This window comes from Galeopterus variegatus, unplaced genomic scaffold (genome assembly GCF_000696425.1).
Source record: "Galeopterus variegatus unplaced genomic scaffold, G_variegatus-3.0.2 Scaffold3594, whole genome shotgun sequence".
Lineage (NCBI taxonomy): Eukaryota > Metazoa > Chordata > Mammalia > Dermoptera > Cynocephalidae > Galeopterus > Galeopterus variegatus.
The window spans coordinates 110,490-131,119 of NW_007729705.1; the positions used below are offsets into that span (position 1 = coordinate 110,490).

General features: G+C 45.5%; 1 protein-coding gene across 1 annotated transcript; it reads left to right on the top strand.

Moving 5' to 3' along the window:
* The first annotated feature begins 292 nt into the window (after positions 1 to 292).
* On the top strand, positions 293 to 18,470 carry DBI (diazepam binding inhibitor (GABA receptor modulator, acyl-CoA binding protein)). Its single transcript, XM_008585495.1, has 5 exons — positions 293 to 382; positions 1,472 to 1,589; positions 3,606 to 3,668; positions 5,214 to 6,157; positions 18,209 to 18,470. The coding sequence occupies exons 1-4, from the start codon at positions 374 to 376 to the stop codon at positions 5,285 to 5,287; spliced, it is 264 nt and encodes an 87-aa protein (XP_008583717.1). The 5' UTR covers positions 293 to 373; the 3' UTR covers positions 5,288 to 6,157; positions 18,209 to 18,470.
* Positions 18,471 to 20,630: the final 2,160 nt, after the last annotated feature.

The window sequence follows — 20,630 nt, forward strand, 5'->3', positions numbered from 1 at the left end:
GCTCCTTCCCTCTTCCCCTGCGTGCCACTCCCGACAGCTGCCTGGCACCGACCGCGGCTCCAGACCAACCGACCCAAAGGACCAAGAGCGCCCTACTTCCACGGCCCCCACCTGCTCCCAGCGTCCTCTTCGGCACCTCCGCGCGCGTGCGCGAACGGACCCACCAGGGTTCGGGCGGGGCTGGCGCCCCTACCGCGGCTGGACACGCCCCCAGCGTAGAGCTGGCTTCTGATTGGCTGCCCGACGCTCGCCCGAGCGTGGGTGGGAAGCCTGAGGCTGCACCCTATCAGTAATTGCCGGTGGAGTCGTATGCTGTTGCGGCTTGCTCCTGGTGTACTCTGCGGGCCTCGGGAATCCTTGCAACACCGCCAGCATGTCTCAGGTACGACGCGTGCCCCGCCAGGCTGAGAAGGTGCAGCGGGGCGGGAGGCCGGCGTGGGGATCATGACCCTGCGGGGGTCTTGCCTTTAATGCCGCGCAGTACCTCCTGGACCCGTGCCCAGCCCTAATTCTTTGGCAGTCTTGTGAGCGGAACTTTCCATTATGGGATTTCTAAAAATGTTACCCACCCCGCAACTGCTGGAAAGTTGCCCATGGGGTGGACTTCTCGGTGAAGCAGGGATAGGGGTGGAGGCGAAGGTCCCAGATAGATAGATGGGGGGACGGGGAGAGTTGCACCGACCGAAGGAGCGAGAAGACTGGCTCCCCCATCTGGAAGGACAGGGCAGGACTAGGGCGTCACGGCAGAATGGGGAAGCGTAGAGGCTTTGGCTGGGACCTTGGAGGTCAGGAGAAGTAGGGGCCGAGTGCCCGGCGTGCAAGGTCGCGGCCTGGGGAGAGATGAGGCATTTCTCTTTACTTCCAACGTAGACCCTTGTCTGGAACCGAGCTGTGTGGGGCAACCTCTGGCTCTTCCTGCCTGCCGCACCCCACCCCACCCCCCAGTCCGGGCACTGGGACGGAGGTCGGCGCTGAATGCCGGGGCCCCGGGGGGAGGGGCCCAACGAGCTCTGGCGGCTGACCGCGGTGCTCTAGTGCCCTGTCCGCTGCTCAGCTGTTTCGAGCACGCTCTGCCACCCCCGTCCACAGGTCAGGGCTTCGCTGGGACCCCGGCCATTCCCCGGTCGGGCCTGGTGGTGGCCAGGCAGTTGGCCGCGCTGCTTTACCCACCGAGTTACGCCCACTGCGGGCAGCATTTTGGCCTGCCACCTTCACCGCTGCATTTTCAGCACCTGGAACACCCGATGTGATACGTAGTTGTGATTGAATGAGCAACTTACGTGCTTCATCTCTTTGTTTTGCTGAATTTTTCTAGCTGCCCTTTTGGGGGGAAGGGAGGCACACTTGAGGGGGCTGCTTTTCCTGACCAGCCTTGCAGAAAGAGTGCTCCCTTTCCGTCCTCTCCCTTCCCATCACTGGACCCTGCCCACCCAGAGGAGGCCCTCATTCCTCTCCCCTCCCTCCCATATAGGCTGAGTTTGAGAAAGCTGCCGAGGAAGTTAAGCACCTCAAAACCAAGCCATCAGACAATGAGATGCTGTTCCTCTACAGCCACTACAAACAAGCCACCGTGGGCGACGTGAATACAGGTATGTGGAGCTGAGGTTGGGAGGGCCCTGCTCATCCAAGCAGGCTCCTCTTGCAGCTTGGATTGAAGTCTGTGGGAACTTCACTCTCAAACCACCTGAGGACTTACTCTTCAGGTGGGGCATGGTGAGGGTTCACAGTGCTTAAACTGGGATTGTTTACCAAAGACCATGTTCCTGGATTCTCAGTGGCTCAAGTAGCAGGATTCAAATATTGGTTTTAGAAAGGCTTTACTGATTATCACCAGTAGCTCCCATCTCCTAGGGAGGAAGCAAAGGCCCCAGCTTGGAGGAGATTTGCTCTAGGCGCTCAGCTCAGTAGTAATTTTGTTGAACCATACCACTTCTGCTCCAGATGGGCAGGATCAAAGTTACAGCACTTGGCAGCCCAGCAAAGCCTCGTATCAGGAGCAGAGAAGTACCTGGCTTCTTGGGGCAGGTCAGAAGCATTTTTGCTGACAAGTCTGTACGTTCCTGATAACCATTTGTTCCCTATCTGAAAATCTTGACACAGATTTTGAGGCCGTGCTTTGGACTACCAAATTCTGTAATATTGCCTTTCCTGCCTTTACTCCTTCAGTTTCTGCCCCTGCGCCCCTGAAACTCAGGCATTTACTGAGGCAACGGCACATTACATTCCATGCAAGGACTCAGGATTGGTGGTCATGGCAGCAGAGCAAGGAGGTCCCTCCCTGACCCTGTTCAGGAGAAGGGCAAGCATGGTCCCAATTCACTGTAGCTTGTATGGAGGGTGGAGCAGGTGGGCTGACTGCTCACCACCTGGAAGCCAGAGATGGGACACCAGAGCTAAGGTCCACAGGCAATGGCAAGTCAAACCCTGCAGTTCACACAGAGGGCTTAGTTGAGGGAGGTCTTGTGGCGAAGATGAGTTTTACAGTAGGTTTATAAACTCTGAATCTGGGAGGCCAGGTGAGGGGGAGGCGGCCAGAGGGGCTGGGATGCTTTTCTGCCAGACAGTATTTTCACAGACTGGCCATGCTGGTGCTACCTGCTCTTACATGAGTGGGGGTAGGCTGGCTTGGGAACCTGTCACTTCTAGGGCTGTACTATTCAGTAGCCACTGGCCAAATGTGGTTATTTAAATTTTTACTGACAACAGTTAAAATCGAAAGTTCTGTCCTCAGTCGCACAAACCACATTTCAGGTGCTCGGTAGCCACACGTGGCAAGCGGCTCCTGAATTGGATAGTGCATATGTATGTTTGTACCATTGTGGCAGAAAGGGCTGTCAGGAAAAAAAGGGCTGTCAAGGAGTGCAGGTGCAGTGTCTGTCAGGTGTGCCTGGGAACGCTTCCCTGAAAGCACTCGAAGACACTTATTTTCTCAGACACAGTGCTCTGGGCTATGGACACACAGATTGCACTCCTCAGCTTTGTGCTCAGTGTGACAGTGGAATAGGTCAGTAGGGAGGTAGTGAGTGTGTTTGCCAGCTGCAGGTGATAACAGGTCTGTAAGCATAAAATTGTAGTATAATTTTTAAAAACTTGCCATCAGTAGAAACCTCCCACAAATGAACAAGAAATAGACTAACAAATGGTAGAAAAATGGGGCAAGGATGCAAATAGACAGTTCACAGAAAAGGACACCCCAAAGACTAACAGTAATGCGTTAGGGAGAGAAATTAAGTGGCTGAGAGCAGGAGTGGGCGAGAAATTTCATAGTATTCACCTTTGTGGCTTTTGAATTTTGAGCCATGTAAATAGATGTTTTAAAGACCTTTTTTTATTTGAGTACAATTTTTAAAAGGAGGAATTTGAGAGTTTAATTTGTAAGACAAAGACTGCCTTATGAGAATGGCTTTCCTCCTATTTTCTGTTGATTTTAAGTCTGGATTTCCATACATGTGGGTTTCTTAATGCAGAGCCCACTGCACTAGACCTGTTAAACTCCATGACGCAGCCTAAAAGGAATAATAAAAGATGGTTTTCATGGCAAGAAAATTGATAAAATTTCCTCAGCACATGAAGCAGATCTAATGTCTTTCCTTCCCTTGTTTTAGACCGGCCCGGGATATTGGACCTCAAAGGCAAGGCCAAGTGGGATGCCTGGAATGAACTGAAAGGTAATTGTTCTAAACAGTTTCCCTCCTTTGTAAAGCCCAGTAGTTAAAAACTTCATTTTGGAGTGTAAGGTGTGAGCAGAGAGAACAAAGTAGACGAGGCACAGCTGGAAACCAGCCTGGCCTTCCCCAGATGGGAAAAAAACTGGACCACCTGCTGTTTTCTCCTAATACTGCTTATGCCCTTTCTAAAAGCACCATTTCTGAGCAGGGCTATCGTCTGGAGAGGAGGGGCTGGAGACCAGGCTACTGAAAAACAGGGTGGGAGGTGATATAGTTGGCATGGGCATTGGATGTATTCAGAATAAGGGGTCGTTTCCTGCCGACTCCTCCCTCTCCTGCACAAGGCTCAGCAGTGACCCCCTAGCCCAAATAGCCCTCCCCAGTTCCCTTCTAGCCAGAAGAGAACATAAAAGAAGGGAATGAGCTAATGCATGGCAAGCTGTTGGCCCATAGTAGGCTCAGTGAATGGAGCTATTATATGCTAAGCAATAGCAGCCAAGAAGTATCCAAGCTCCTACTTAATCACATGCCACCTGCGGCAGCAAGAACCAAAAGTTGGCACCAAAGCTTCTGGCAGCTTTTATGTTCTCTCTGGCTAGTTTCTGAATAAGCCCTCTGTCTTCTTGCAAATGAGAAACACTTGAATTCAGAAAGGGCCACGATACAATAGATACACTCCTAGGATTTGCAAGTAACTGGAAAGGGAATGCCCGCCTGACTGTCCATTTTCATCGGGCATTTCCACACTATTCTCAGGCTTTGTGTACTCGCCAGTGCTTCACTGCAGAATTCAGGAAACTAGGTGTTACTCTCTCTCAGGGATATATTCAGTGTCCTTTGTGCTGCAGCAGGAGGACAGATTGCCTTATCCCCCTCCACAAACCAGCTGCTTTTGCTCAGAATTCTCAAAACTTTTCTCTGGGGAGAAGGTACCTGGCTTTGCTTTTTCGCTGCCAGCTTAACAGCTCTGGGAGATAAGAGCTCAACACAAAAATATGAGTACTTGATAGGGCAAAGTCCATGAGAGTTAGCAGGACCAGGAAAATCACTGCGGTTCTCAAAACTTTTCTCTGGGGAGAAGGTACCTGGCTTTGCTTTTTCGCTGCCAGCTTAACAGCTCTGGGAGATAAGAGCTCAACACAGAAATATGAGTACTTGATAGGGCAAAGTCCATGAGAGTTAGCAGGACCAGGAAAATCACTGCGTTGACAGTTTCCTGCCTGTCTGGAGGGCCAAGACTTTCTTCCGAGGCTCCTGCTAACGACGCCCCCACTGCCATGGGGGCACATGTAGCCAGCAGGTGGGTGACAGGCCTCGGGCCTGCCGCACACCCACCATGAGCTCAGTGCTTTCATTGTGGGCCAGGTTCCTCAGGTACTTTAAATCTAATCCTTGGCAGGTCTCTGAAGTATAAGTGGTAGTAGAACCCCTGTCTTCCAGGTGAGAAACAGCCTCGGAGAATTACACCAGGGCTGTCTGTGGCCCTAAAGCCTGCTTGCCTCCCATGCTGCCTCCCTGACAAATAGCTCTGTTGCTTTCTTACAGGGACTTCCAAGGAAGATGCTATGAAAGCTTACGTCAACAAAGTAGAAGAGCTAAAGAAAAAATACGGAATATAGAGAATGGATTTGGTTGCCAGCCACACATTTAACCTAAACTGATATAATGCCTTGTTTTTTCTAATACTGCGGATGATGTGAAATAGTGAAAATAACCAGTTAACTCAGCTCCTCAAGGCTGTTCAGGATACGGCTCTAACAGATCGGGGCTAAAATGATTACTGACCTTCCCTGAGTAGTTTTTAATCACAGATCAATTAAAGTGCATTTTGTTACTTTAAGTGTTTAGTAATCTGTATTCTTGAAATGATTACTCCGATCTCTCATCCTCTCATCTTTTTTCTAAAGATTTCTTCTGAAAGTGCTTCGGCTTCCCTTCCTCTATACCCTGCTGGAGCATAAGGCAGCCAGTCCCACCCTGTCCCCAGGTCCAGAATGTGCTCACCCTTGTGGGGAGGAAAAGGGTTGTAGAAGTGGCCTTTTCTCCCCTCTTGTTGCTCCTAATTCCAGCCACGCTGAGGAAGATCAGGTGGGCCGGCTGACACTTGAATCCTTTGTCAAGGACATTGCTGGCCTCAGGCTCAGGGAAGCAGGGTTGAGGAGTGTCTGAAGTCTGTCTGAGGTCCAACCAGTGCATGGTTCAAGCAAAGGAGCAAGAGTGGAAGCCCAGTCGGGAGTGGGGTGTGCCCCTGCCGTGAGGCATTCCCCAAGTCCCATTGGAAACTCAGCCACAGGCAGAAGAGGACAACATTAAGTTGTGAGCAGAGGGAGTCCTCAGCAGGGAGAAGGCGGAGCAGGACCCGGGGAGGTTGCAGAGAAGAAAGGAGGACGTCGGTGGTTGAAAAGGAAGAAGGAAGAAAAAGAAACAGCTGTCAAGACCCTCCCTCCTAGATGTTCCCCTTCAGTCGCCTCTGCAGTTCTGCAAAAGAGGTAGGAGTTTTCTCATTCCGCAGGTGACAGTGCTGAGGTGAAAGGATGCAGGAGAAGCCCTGTGAGGCCAGGCAGCCCTCAGTCGGCTTCCTTCCAAAGCCTACACCCTGTTCTTAGACATAGTTCAGCCTCGCCCACAGAACAACAGGCCTGAGAACTTGCCTAGGATCGCGCAGCTGGTAAATAAACTTAAGAACCAGTTTTCAGATGTATATCTCCTTGGTTTGGGAGCTTGCACCTCCACAGAAACAGGAACAGCAGGGAGGGCAGCTGTCTGTCATGGCTGGGCTGTGGCATACCCTCAGTGTAAATGGGACTAGAAAGTGGAGAGGCTGAAATGTATGGAATTTGATCCTAGGTGATGGGGAGCTGCTGGAGAACAGATGTGGTTCCAGCCCAGCAGCTCAGGTATAGATGGGGAGGTTGCTCCAACAAAGCCAGGGGGTCAAGATCTGAAACCCAGACATGCGGCCCAGGTGAGGTGACTTCCAGAGCAGCAGTGTCATTTATGCAGGAGTTAGTTTTCCTGGGTGCTGATGTGATGGAGTGTGTAAGAGGCAGGGACATACAGTCCTGCTGTCCTTCCACCTGGCTCCACTGCACTGAGGCTGCCGAAACCACCAAACTCACAGGCACCTCCATGAGACCCATGAGATGTAGCAGGGAGCCACAGCCACAGCCACTTACCTGTGCTCGTATTTGGATCATCTCCTTTGCTCAGTTATTGGCTGTCTGGGGAGTAAATCAAGGGGAAAATGACCTTCAGTGGAATCCACGAGTTCTTGTCCAACCAGATCTGGCTCCAGGCTTGGTCCCAGCACACCCACCCAAAGGCTGATGGTAAGCATGAAATGAGGTTGTATGAGTTGCTGCTGGCATAGGTGCCCGGGGTGTGACACTTTATCCAGGATGTCTCCCCCACCAGGTTTCAGGCCATCTCTTGGCCCTGGTGACATCCCTTACAATATCTACGTGAGTCGATGACCTATTCCATAGCAAATTAGCACAACTTTGATAATTAGAGGGTGTGGGGAGAGGCCTCTGCCTGGCATTCTGACCTGTTTCTAGCTTGTGAAAGGCAGCCAGCCCTGGAAGACTAGAGCTCAGATGCCAGGTCTCTGCCTCACTGCTGGCCAGAATCAGAGAGCAATGGATCTTGGCCTACAGAAGCCCCAGTGAAATGGGCCAGTCTGGCCCTCTGCAGTTACACCGTGTTAAGATTGTGTTATGACTACTGGATATTTCTTCTCCCTTGAGATGGGCAAGAATCACTATGTGGCAGTGAAAAGGCTTGGATCCTTCAGGGCCACTGCTTGTGAGGCCTCAGATTAGTGGCCATCATTTACTGGGGACCTGCTAGGGCCAGGCTCCAAATCCCACAGCCCTTTGAGGTGGGGATTATACCTTATTACTGAGTAATGGGATTACTGTGCACATTATTCAAATAAAATTAAGGCTCACAGTCACATAAATGGAGCCAAAACCAGGGCTCTCTGGCCAGGAGGTCCCTGCTTGTCCCCTTCCATCACATTCCCTTTCAATGGCTGCCACTCAGCTCTGCATCTCCACTGTGGGTCTGTCAGATGATAACAGCATCCATCTCACTGGGCCAGTGTAAGATGCTGTCGTGAAGTCCCTCACCCACTGTGCAACAAGTTCCTGAGGACTAGTTTAGAAAAGCAGGTCCCATCTCCAAAGCTGGAGTGGGGCCCAGGTGAGTGCTACTTTTAAGCACCTCAGGTGATCCTTGAGCTCAGCAAGTTCAAGAGGTACTCTCCTCCCTCACTGGAAAGTTGTTGTGCCAGTTTCTCAGAAAGTCTGTGTGTGCTGAAAGCCAGTCGCCAGCAGCCTTGGGGCTGTGCTGCTCCTGTGATTGCCACAGTAGCCTAAGTACAGCCCAGGGGTGGTTCACAGGGGATTATTTTGACAACTGAGATTGGTTGTGGGGTTCACCAGTCCTCACCTTCACCTCTGTGAGGAGCCTACAGCACCTCTGTGGCGCTTTTTACCTCGAAGCTGTCTTTGGTGGCAGGCTTACTTGTGAATCCTACTTCAGTCGGTCAGGTGCTGGCTCACTTATCTTCTTGGAGCCACAGTCCCTTCATCTGGAAAATGGGTAGAATCTGCACCTCACAGCTGACAAAATGGGTCAAGCACTTAGCACAAAGCCTACCAGGCAGCAACTTGTGAGACGCCTGGAGGTCCTCCTGGCTTATGTACTCACCCCACCATCTGTGCACGTCCTGGCCTGGGGCCACAAAGAGCGGCTCCTCGCCTGGGCAGTGAGTACTCCTCACCTAGGGTCAACCATGCAAGTAAACATGGGTTGTCCAAGCACGTCCTCCCCACACCAAAGTAGTTCCAAGATCCAGAAGTCTGGGAACCAGTGCTCTCAGTCAAGAACCAGACATCTCAAGGGAACGTGGAAAGGCCACTGGATTGAAAGTTGGGGGGCTTTGCCTCAGCTGCTGTTCAAGTTAAATAGACAAGGCAAGTTATGTCACCTCTGTAAGCCTCAGTTTCTTCATCAATAAAATGGGGCTCAGCAGAAGGTCTGAAGTCTGATGAAAGCCAGAGGAGAGTAAAGAGAAGGCCCCAGGATGGCCGGCTTGACCAGAGTCAGGCTGGGAAGTTGTGAGGGGGTGGTTTAAGCAGCCATATGATGAAAGGTGCTTAAAATTAAATTACAGATATTTGGAGTTGAGAATGAGCCAAGAGAAATCACCAGTGGGGGCGGGCTTTTGCAGAGTTGTGCCTTTGAGGTCTGGGTCCAGGCAGCTTCCGTGAAAGAGAAGGTCAGAATGTTTCTTTCCTTATTTCTGTGACTGCACTGACCTCTCTTTCTTTTTTTTTTTTTTTTTCCCAAAAGATAACCAGTAAGGGGATCTTAACCCTTGACTTGGTGTTGTCAGCACCATGCTCACCCAGTGAGCAAACTGGCCATCCCTATATGGGATCCGAACCCGTGGCCTTGGTGTTATAAGCACCTCACTCTCCTGAGTGAGCCACAGGCCGGCCCCTGACCTCTCTTTCAAAAGACTTGGGGTAGCTAAGAACAAAGAGAAAAATAAGGGAAGCCCTGAGGTGGACCCTAGGGTTTAAAGATAACTAAGACATCCTTACCCTGAAAGAGCTGTACACCACAATCCGCTGCGCAACAGAAGTGCCCTGGGAGGCCCTCTCTGCCTGCCTCCAAGTAGAGAATCCCCCCTGCTTGGCATCAGCCCCCTGTCTTGGATACAGCTCAACCCTCATAAGACCAAGAATTGGTCTACAGCTGATTATGCTTTATGTTTTATGATTTTCCGTAAGTATCCTTGCTAAGCAATGAATGAACATTAAATATGGACTGCCAACATTTCCCTTCTTATGTAACTATAAAGATAGCCCCATAAATCTTTTCCAGGGAAATTGGTGAGTTTCAAAGATATCACAGCAGTCTGCACTTAGGGGTAAAGTTGAATAACCTAAGTGTGATTTGTGGGGCCCCAAAATACCCTGCTGTAGTGGGTTAAATTGTGTCCCCCCAAAATATGTACAAGTTCTAACCCTTGTACCTGTGAATGTGACCTTATTTGGAAATAGGATCTTTACAGATGTAATTAAGATAAGAATCTCAAGATAAGATTATCCTGGGTTTAGAGTGGGCCCTAATCCAATGACTGTTGCCCTCATAAGAGAGAGAGGCAGGTGACTTGAAACACTGAGACACACAGAGAAAGGGGCCACATAAACAGGAGCTTAGAGCATGGTGCTGATAACATCAATGTCCAGGATTCAATCCCTCTACCAGCCAGCCACCAAAAAAAGCACAAAAAAATGATAGGGGCAGAGACTGGAGTGATGCATCTACAAGCCAAGGAGTGCCAAGAATTGCCAGCAACCAGAAGCTAGGAGAGAGGCACGGAACGGATTCTCCCTCAGAGCCTCCAGAAGGAAGCACCCCACCAATACCTTGATTTTGGACTTCTGGCCTCCAGAATTAGGGGAGAATAAGTTTCAGTCGTTTTAAGTCACTCAGTGTGTGTAATTTGTTGCAGCAGCCCTAGGAAACAGCTGCCCACTCCCATGTGGCTGTCCACAGACTATTATCATCCTCCTGAGACCCTGTGAAGGTCTTTGTTCAAACACAAATGTGACACCGTTACCTGGAGTGCTGTCTTGCAAATACTTGATGGGGTTAATCTCTGTTGGCAATCAGGAGCCTTAAGCCTATGAGAGTCAGCAGTTTCAATAGAAAGCAGGAAGGAGCTAGTGCTCCGATTGCTGCCAAGGTGGCCACACTAAGATGATGTCCACCAGCACTGGAGCATCCGCATCCAGTAGGAAATTTGCCAAAAGAAAGGTGGGACTGCAAAGTGAGAGGGGATTGGAGAGGCTGATTACCTTGTCCTTAACACAGTTTTGCATAAGTGTTGTCTGAACTTCGTCAGGCAATATGTTGGGATGGAAACAGCATGGGATTTTCAGATAGACTTGAATTTGAATCACAACAGGGCCACTTTTGTTCTTTGTGACCTCGAGCAAGTTTCTTATTTTCTCAGAGCCTCAGGTTTTTTGTCTATAAAATAGGAATAATCTTTATGTTGCAAGATTGAGTGAGGATTTAGTAATGTGCCTGGTACACAATAGAAACATCCTTACATGGTAGCTATTAATCAATACAAAATTTTTGAATGAATAAAGGATGAAACTTTTAGGGCTTTAAGATTTGAGAGGTTAAGGTAACCCAGACTCCCCAATCTTAGACTACGACTTTTGTGTCATGTGTGCTTGGACTAGCACAGACTACCTCTGCTCTATTCTCACTAGTCTTAGACTATATGTCTTTTGTATCATGTGTGCTTGGACTAGCATACCTTCTTTTGAGGAGTAGTACCCCATCTCCACCCTGCCATCCCTATTTCTGACATCAGGAACCGATCAGAACCCTAGAGTATAGGGGAGAGTATTTTTCCTGAGGCTCCCAGCATGAAAATCCCAAGGAATACTGATTGCTTAGATTATCTGACCATCTCTGAACCAATCCCATACTGGGGACATGGAGCACCTTGATTGGCCAGGTCTACGTGAAAAGCCCACCATCCTCTGGAATCTCTAGTTGTAGGGGACATTATAAGCTAGAGCTGCTTGTGCCATCTTTCCCAACAGTGTGGAAGAAGCCATTTGCCATAGCAAAGAAGGATGCCAATATTCAAAGAGAAGCAGAGGCAGCAGATCGATGGAAAGAAAGTTGTGCAATATTATCTGGGTTCTGGATACAGCCATACAAGAAGACAAATCTACCCCTGAGCTTATCATAAATGATAGCTAATACATTCCCTTTTCATACTTCTGAGTTGGCTCCTTGTCACTTTGAACAGAAAGAGTATAAAACAGTATCCTTAATTCTTTTCTCCTGAGTTTACCAGCCTGGTGAGTATATTGGTCAGTTTTTTGTTATTACAATGCTCCAAACTTAGTGCCTTACAAAAATAAGCATGTATTTCTCACTCATGGGTCTGCCGTTCATATGTGACCCTGGTGGACCTCCCTGAGATCAGCTGAGCTTGACTCCAGGTTGAGGTATGGGTTCAGGTCTGTTCCATATGCCTCCTCATTCTTGGACCAGCAGCTATCTGGGGAATGTTCTTCTCCCAGAAGATTGCAGAAAGTACAGAAGGCCAAACCAAGCAGTTTGACCTAGCCAAAGACTCTGCTTGGGTCACAACTGCTCACATTTCATTGATCAAAACAAGTCTTGTGGCCAAGCCCCAGGTCAACAGGGCAGGGATGTTCTCTCCACCTATTCCAGCAGGAGATATAACAGAGTTTCATGGCAAAGGACATAGGTATGTAATTCTGTTGTAGGGAAGAAAAGAAACATTGAGAACAATAATTGAGGAAAGAGAAGAGTCATGGGAAGTCCCAGGTCACAATAATCTCACTTCACCAGTAATGCCCTTGACCAAACGACATCCTTCTTGGTCCACAAAGGTCGTCCTCCCAACCAAGTCCCTCATTCAGAAAGAATACACGTGGAGTGATGAAGGAGGAAAGGGACACATGAGCAAATATGATAGAGGGAGCTCCAGCAGATGTATCGAACCATGAGGAGACCTTGAGGATAGCAACAGAAAGAGAAGGATTTGATTCCTGATAACTCTGAAGACATGCTGCACTCTCCCTGGGCTGCTAACCTGAAAATTTCTTTCTGTAAGAGAATAGGTCCTTGTGTGTTGAAAACACCTATTTTCAGGGCACTGTTATATGCAGCCAAATGTAATTTCTCAGTGATACAGGTACTGTGACTAGTCAGGCCTGTGTCCATATAAGGTAAATGTGATAAAATCCTAGTGTATGGGACCGAGGATTCTGGAACAGAAACTACTGCATTTATAGTTATCCGAGGGTCTCAAAAATTTGATGCTCCAGGGGCCGGCCCGTGGCTCACTCGGGAGAGTGCGGTGCTGATAACACCAAGGCCCCGGGTTCGGATCCCACATAGGGATGGCCGGTTCGCTCACTGGGTGAGCGTGGTGCTGACAACACCAAGTCAAGGGTTAAGATCCCCTTACCGGTCATCTTATAAAAAAAATTTTAAAAATTTGATGCTCCAGGAGTAGAGAAAGAATAGAATACGAATTGAAGGGATTCCTTTGAGTAAGGAAAACTTCTTAAATTTGGGTTGTGAGCACATATTTCAGTATTTGTTATATTAGTCTCTGCACTTTCCTATGTTTTCAGTATTTTTTAGAATAGAGGAGTTGGGGGAAGACAATCACTTTACTACTCCTCCAGGTCAAGAAGGCATGAATAAGGATCCCTACAAAACTCCCTCCCTCCCCAATCAGGGAAGTAGTTTGACTTAGCCCATGTGGTAAATTGGATCATTGTTCCCAACGCTTTGCCTCCTCCCCGTAAAGAACTGTTTATCTGTGCCCCTTGCTATGCCACTTTGAAGAGCCTCCACTAGAATATGTGGAGTGATTGTCCCCACCCCATTGACTGTGGGCTTGATCATGTGAGTTGCTTTGGCAGATGAAATGTGACCAGCCAATGCAAGCAAGAGCTTTAAATGTGCTTTACTTGGCTTGGCTTGCACTCTTGTACTTCTGCCATCTGCCAAGAGAAGAATGTGCCCAAGGGACAGCTGTTGCCAAGTGGATGAGAGACAGGTAGAGCACACCCGCACCTAACCAACAGCCTAGAGTCAAGTCCAACTAATCCCAGACAAGCCTGGCAAAGCCACCTTCAACCAAAGATCTGTGACCTAGATATATAGAAGAATAATGTTGTGAGCTACTTAGGGGTTGTTGGTCATGCAGCATTGTTGCAGCAGCAGACATTTGTAGTGGACACATGATGTTTTCATCTGTCCAGCATCCCTTCTATTCTACTGATAACAATTCCTCTTTCTTTTAGGCAACTGCCAAAAGGTGGTTCTGGCAAGCTTTCAATCACAGTACCTCATCCCAGAAGTGGACATAGCATGAGTCCATTCAAGGTAACAGGAAGAAAGAAGAAAGAACCAAAGGACACCCCCTTTTTTTTTCTTTTTTGGTGGCTAGCTGGTACAGGGATCTGAATCCTTAACTTGGTGTTATAACACCACATTCTAACCAACTTAGCTAACTTGCCAGCCTTCCCTTCTTTTTTAAAGATAACGGGTTAGCAGATTTCCCCAAAGATGTTTGTGTTCTAATCTCCAGAACCTGTGAATACATTAGGTTGCATGGCAAAGAGGCATTAAGGTTGCATACAGAAGTAAATTTTCTAATCTGCTGACTTTAAAATAGGGAGAGTATCCTGGATTATCCAGATGGGCCTAGTGTACTCATGAGGGTCCGTAAGTGAGGAAGAGGCAAGCAGAACAGTCAACCTCAGAGTGGTGGGATATAAAAATGATTCAACTGGCCATCACAGACTTTGAAGATGGAAGCCAAGGCATGTGGCAGCCTCAAGAAACTATGAAAGGCAAGGATTCTCCCCTAGAGCCTCCAAAAGGAACACAGCTCTGCCAATGCCTTGACTTTAGCCTAGTGAGACCCATCAGACTTCTGACCTCCAGAACTGTAAGACAATAAATTTATGTTGTTTTAAGCTACTAAATTTGTATTAATGTGTTACAGCAGCAACAGGGAACCAATACAGGATTTTTCTATAAAGGACCACACATACCTCTGCTTACATCTCATCGGCTAGAATTTAACCACATAGTCATGCCTAGCTATGAGAGAGACTGGGTGCATTGCCAACCCAAATTAAATCATGATTTCATTACCAGGGGAAGGGGAGAATGTATGTTGGAGTGGAAAAATGGCAGCCTTAGTCACAGAACCCCTTTACTCTGGCCACAGTGATTTTCCAGAGGTGAGCGTATGACTCAACAGACTAACTCTTACCTGAGGTATTATTTGTCATAAGAAGAAAAATGTCTTCCTCATGGAGTTACTAGTGGTACTAATGCAAGCCCAGGGCTTACTGCAGCCACTCCCTGCACCCCCGACCAGGACAGAATGAGTTCAACAACAAAGACAGGAAGAGCTAAGAGAAGGAGATTGTTCTAGTCATCTATTCCTATGTTACAAGTCACCCCCAAAATTAGTGGCTTAAAATAACCACAATAATTTTATTATCACTCACATGGTTCTGGGGTTGACTCAGCTCAGTTGGGGGGTCTTGTTCAGGACTGCTTATGTGGCTGCAGCTAGATGACAGCTCAGGCTGGAGTCATCTCAGAGCTTCCTCACCCATGTACCTGGTGGCTGATGGTGGCTGTTGGCCAAAACACCTGCACATGGCTCTCCATGTGGCTTGAGCTTCTTCACAGCATGGCGGCAGTGTCCTTATCACCTTTTATGACCTAGCCTCACATGCCACACAGCATCATTTTCACCACTGTGATAAGCTCACCCACATTCAAGGAGAGGGAACACAGACCCTATCTTTCATTGAGAGGAATGTCAAAGTCACACTGTAGGAAAGACCTGTGGGAAGGGAAATTCTGTTGCAGCCATTTTTGGAAAATATTATGCTGCCAAAGATTCATGACATTATCACATGAGGCTTCAATCAACCTGTCCTTTCTGGATAACTAAATCAATACATCTCCTTCCTGCTTATGCTAGTGTGAGGAGGGTTTCTGTCACTTCCTGGCTACAAGAACATTAGAACCACATCTCACAGGGCTGCTCTAAGGGTTAGATGAGTGATAATGTTTGTAAGTTCCCATCACAGTAGCGGCTGCATAAGTAGCAGTTCCACTCTCCCTGTTCCTTCTCTTCCAGTGAACTTTCACTTTCCCTGTGGATGAGAGAAATCTGCTACTAATGCCATCTACGTTGCAAGAGAGCAGTAGGAGCATCCTTTGCCACTGGGGACAGTTCATGGCCTTGCCTTGCAATTACACTCTCAGGAACTTTTGTAATACATGTGCTCTAGCCCGAAGCAGACAGAGCTCTGCTCTTCAGCAGGAGTCTTTGTTCCCTCCACCCCTGATTTAACATTTCTATCGGTGTGATTCTAAACTGGGAACTGCACTGTCTTCATATTATAGTATAAATAAAAGATTTTGCGAACTGATTTTTAAGAGTTTTTTTTAAAAAGCCTTTTATAATACAGTTTCTTTAAATATATCACATTAGCAATCCCCAGACAGAAATCTCCTTCATCTCCCATTTTCTAGACTCCTCCATTTAAAAAAAATATTTTTCCTAATATGAAAAATAACATGTATACATTGCAAAAAATTTAGGAAATACTGAAAACTATGAAAAAGAGAACAAATAATCTCTCATAATCTTTTAACATGTAATGGGAATCACATTGTGTATAAAGTCCTGTAACCTGATTTTTCTCCCCTAAAAGTATATCATGAAAAATGTTGTATAATATTTGTATCACATTGCTAAACTATAATTTAATTAGTACTGTATTAGTCTGTTTCTGTTCTTTATAACAAAATACATGGAACTGGGTAATTTGTAATAAATCATAATTTATTGCTTACAGTTTTGGAGACTGGGAAGTCCAAAGTCCAGGGAACACATCTGGTGAAGTCTTGGTTGGTGGTGACAGTGGTGCAGGGGTCTCACATGGCAGAATGGTGGAGCAGAGAGAGAGAGTAATCTCATCCGCTTATCTTTTAAAGCCCTTAGAATCACTCCCATTATTCCAAGAATGCATCAATCCATTCACAAGGGTAGGTCTTTACAATCTTATCACCTCTTCAAGGCCCCATCTTTCAATTAGCATATCAGGATTTTCCACCTTCAACAGTTACAGTGGGGATTGAGTTTTGGGGGGACATTCAATCCAAGGCAAGAACGCTGACAGACAATGTCCCATTTTTCTTTTATTTTTTATTTTTTATTTTTTTCTGGCAGCTGGCTGGTATGCGGATCTGAACCCTTGACTTTGGTGTTATAACACCATGCTTTTACCAAATAATCTAACAAGTCAGCCTTCCATTTTTCTATTATTGTAATAACTTAAACATCTTCAGGGCTGACCAGATAGTTCAGCTGGTAAGAGCACTGCCTTATAACACCAAGGTCAAGGGTTTGGATACCCCTACTAGCCAGCCATAAAAAAAAAAAAATTGTAGCTCTTTGAGAATGTTTTGATTTTTGCCCTTAGAATAGATATCCTTGGCTATAACTTACTGATTCAAAATGTATGACCTCTTATATATATAGTTAAATTATTTTCATAAAAGCCTCTTACTAGTAATGTAATAAAGTGCCCTCTCATCACTTCGTTGAGAGCACTGAGTATTATCATTTTTTAAAATTGTTTTGTTTTTATAATTTAGCTGATAAAAAACGGTATCTGGCAGTTTCAGACTCCCTTGAAAGTGAAGAAGGTTTGATATGACATCTCTCTCTCTCTCTCTCTCTCTCTGCCATCTTGCATGATTTCTGATTGTTTATCCTCCTTCTTGTTGGACTTCAGAGCTATTCTGGCAGACTTTTCTTTTGTTCAGGTTCCAGCTGTACTCTCCAAAGTCTAACTCTGCCAGGGTGCAGCAGGTCAGATGTTATCCATTAACCATGGTAGTGTGTGTTAAATGGTTGACCAGGAACACTTTGGAGCCAGCAGAAGTGTTGAGTGAGGCTGCGCCTGCCCCTGAAAGCCCCACTTTATTTCTGCCTAGTGAGGAAAAGCAGCATCTTCCACTGGTCAGGGCAGGCCAATGAAGCACACAGGAGGAGCTAAAAGCAAAGCCTTATCTGGCATTGCTGCCGCTAGAATCTGAGGAAGCACACCTCCTTAACTGTGCACATTAACAAGACTCCAATGTTTAAAAGGGAACCTGGAGCTCTTGCATGTGCAATGACTGAGTTATCTGAAAACAGTGTTCAGGGCTCCGAGGGGAGGAAGCCACTTTCCAGCAGAAGAGCCACAGAACACACAGTGGGACACACAGAGGGGGCTAAGGACCTGCAGGAGCCAGAGGACTGAGCAGCAAGACCACATGGCCTGGGCCAGAACCGAGACCATTCTTTTAGCTACATCAAACTTTAAAGGACTTCCCACTTATTTATTTCTCCCCATTTTATTATGAAACTTTTTGAACATATAGAAAAATAGAATTTTACAGCAAGCACCCAAGTGGAAATGGGGCAAACCCCTAATATTTCCCCTAAGCTATCTCTATACCCCCAGCCAGAGGAGGCCTCGAGCTGGGGGCAGGGAGTAGCTGAAGAAAAAATTAGCTTAATGACAGGCTGAATTCCTGGGAGTGACTGTTAACACTAAGATAAAAATAAAGTTAGTTAGGGCTGGCCCATGGCTCACTTGGGAGAGTGTTGATGACACCAAGGCCACAAGTTCGGGTCCCTATATAGGGAAGGCCGGTTAGTTCACTTGGGAGAGCGTGGTGCTGACAACACCAAGTCAAGGGTTAGGATCCCCTTACCGGTCATCTTTAAAAAAAAAAAAAAAGAATAAAGTTAGTTAAACATATATCTCCCTGATGTTAAACAAGATCTCAGGGCCACCAGATGTTTGTCCTCAGTAAACAGCTTAAGATAATATCAGTAACAACATCTCACCTTGTTTTTGCAGACCACCTGAAACTACAAGCCTGATTTGAAGCACACACCCTGGACCTTGAGGCGCCATGGAAAATATCAGTCAAGATGCCAAGAATAGTTGTGCTGACTTTGCCCCAAACCCATCAACTCCCGGGACCCTATACTCATGACTCTGCTCTACAAATGCTTGTGATTTTAAGCTATCGGGGAGTTTGAGGTCTTTAAGCTCTTTGAGATGCCTTATGTTCCTTTGACTCGCCTCTCAAATAAATGCTGATCTTTATCACTGCAAACACTGATGTGAGAGACTTTTTAGCCATTTGGTTGGTGAACAGCAGAACCCCCTCAGTTGGGTAACAAAGTAACCACTACATAGATGTTACCAAAACATTTTACTCTAGTTGCTTTATTCTGTATCCACCTATCCATCCTTCTATTCATCCAACTATCTGAATTATTTTTTGATGCATTTCTTTTTTTTATGTGAATCTATAGTCATTTATTTTTTTCTTTTTTTTAATTTTAACTTCTCAATATACATTGTAGTCGATTTTCATGACCCTTTACCTGTTCCTCTTTCCCCCTCCCTCTCTTCCCTCCCTCACTACATCATATCTGTTCACTTGTCTTAAAAAGTTTTTGATGCATTTTAAAGTAAATTGCAGGTGTCAGTATGCTTCCCCCTAAATACTTATGCATATATATTTATTAACTAAAGTTCAATTTTTATAACAGTTCAATTATTTCTTTGGGGCTAAATTTATGTACAACAAAATGCACAAATCTTAAGTGTACCATGTGATGACTTTTAACAAATGCGTTTACTTTTACAACCCAGATTTCTGTCAAAATATAGAACATTACTACCAATTCAGAAAGGTTCGTCATACTCCTTTCCAGTCAATATCTATCATCATGCTCCCAAAGGCAAATACTGCTGTGATGTTTTCCTACCATAAATTGGTTTTGCCTGTTCTACATCTTCGTAAAGATGAAATTATACACTTGTATTCTTTTGTGTGAGGCTTCTTTCACTCCCTGTAAGGACACTTAATTATATAGGAGAAAAATGGAAAACTATAGAGCTTGCTGGAGATGGTGTTTTCATTTAGGGACAAGAGAAAAACTTTTTCCATTAAATAGAATTTAAAAGATAGTGGGAAACACCATTACAGGAGTCCAAACTCTTCCCAACTTATTCTATGAAGCCAGCTCTACCCTAATACCAAATCCAAATAAAGACATTATAAGAAAAAAAAACTATAGACCAATATCTCTCACAAACATCAATATGAAAATCCTCAACAAAATATTAGCAAATTAAATCCAACAATGTATAAAAAGAATTATACATCACAACCAAATGGGATTTGTTTCAGATATGCAAGGCTGGCTCAACATTCAAAAATCAATTAATGTAACCTATCACATCAACAGGCTAATAAAGAAAAATTACATGATCATATAAATAGATGCAGAAAAAGCATCTGACAAAATCCAATACTCACTTACAATAAAAACACTAAGTAAACTAGAAATAGAGGGGGAGCATCCTCAACTTGACAAACAACATCTACAAAAAATTTACAGCTAACATCATATCTAATGGTAAGAAACTCAAAGCCTTCCCACTAAGGAAACAAGGAACAAGGCAAGGATATCCCCTCTCACCACTTCTTTTCAACATCGTACTAAAGTTCTAGCTAATGCAATAAGACAAGAAAAGGAAATAAAAAGAACATAGACTGGGAAGGTAGAAATGAAACTATATTTGTTTGCAGATGACATGATTGTCTATGAAGAAAATCAGAAGAAATCAACAACAACAAAAAAACTGGAACTAGTAAGCAGTTATAGAAAATTGTAGAACACAGGTTATTATACAAAAGTCAATCACTTTCTTGTATACCAAGTGGAATTTGAACAAGCAGAATATGAAATTTAAAACATAATACCATTACATTAACATCCCCCCAAAATGAATTTCTTAGTTATAAATCTAACAAAACATGAACAAGATCTTTATGAGGAAAACTACAAAATTCTGGGGAATGAAATTAAAGAACTACATCAATGAAGGAATATTACATGTTCATGGATAAGAAGGCTCAGTATTGTTAAGATGTCAGTTCTTTCCCAATTGATCTATAGATTCAATGCAATCTCAATAAAAATCCCAGCAAGTTATTTTATGGATAACAACAAACTGATTCTAAAGTTTATATGGAGAAGCAAAAGACACAAAATTGCCAACACAACATTGAAGGAGAGTACAAAGTTGGAATGACACTACCTAATGTCAAGACTTACTAAAAAGCTACAATAATCAAGACAGTGCGAAAACCTACATGACCTTGGTGTGGCAGTGACTTTTTAGATGCAACACCAAAGGTATAATCTATAAAAGAAATAATTGATAACTTATACTTTATTAAAACCAAATGATATGGACT

What these genes read in the sequence shown, in the direction of transcription:
- DBI (XM_008585495.1), top strand. An exon ending in CGTGGGCGACGTGAATACAG is followed by an intron (nt 1,590 to 3,605) that starts GTATGTGGAGCT and finishes CCCTTGTTTTAG; the next exon opens with ACCGGCCCGGGATATTGGAC. An exon ending in TGCCTGGAATGAACTGAAAG is followed by an intron (nt 3,669 to 5,213) that starts GTAATTGTTCTA and finishes GCTTTCTTACAG; the next exon opens with GGACTTCCAAGGAAGATGCT.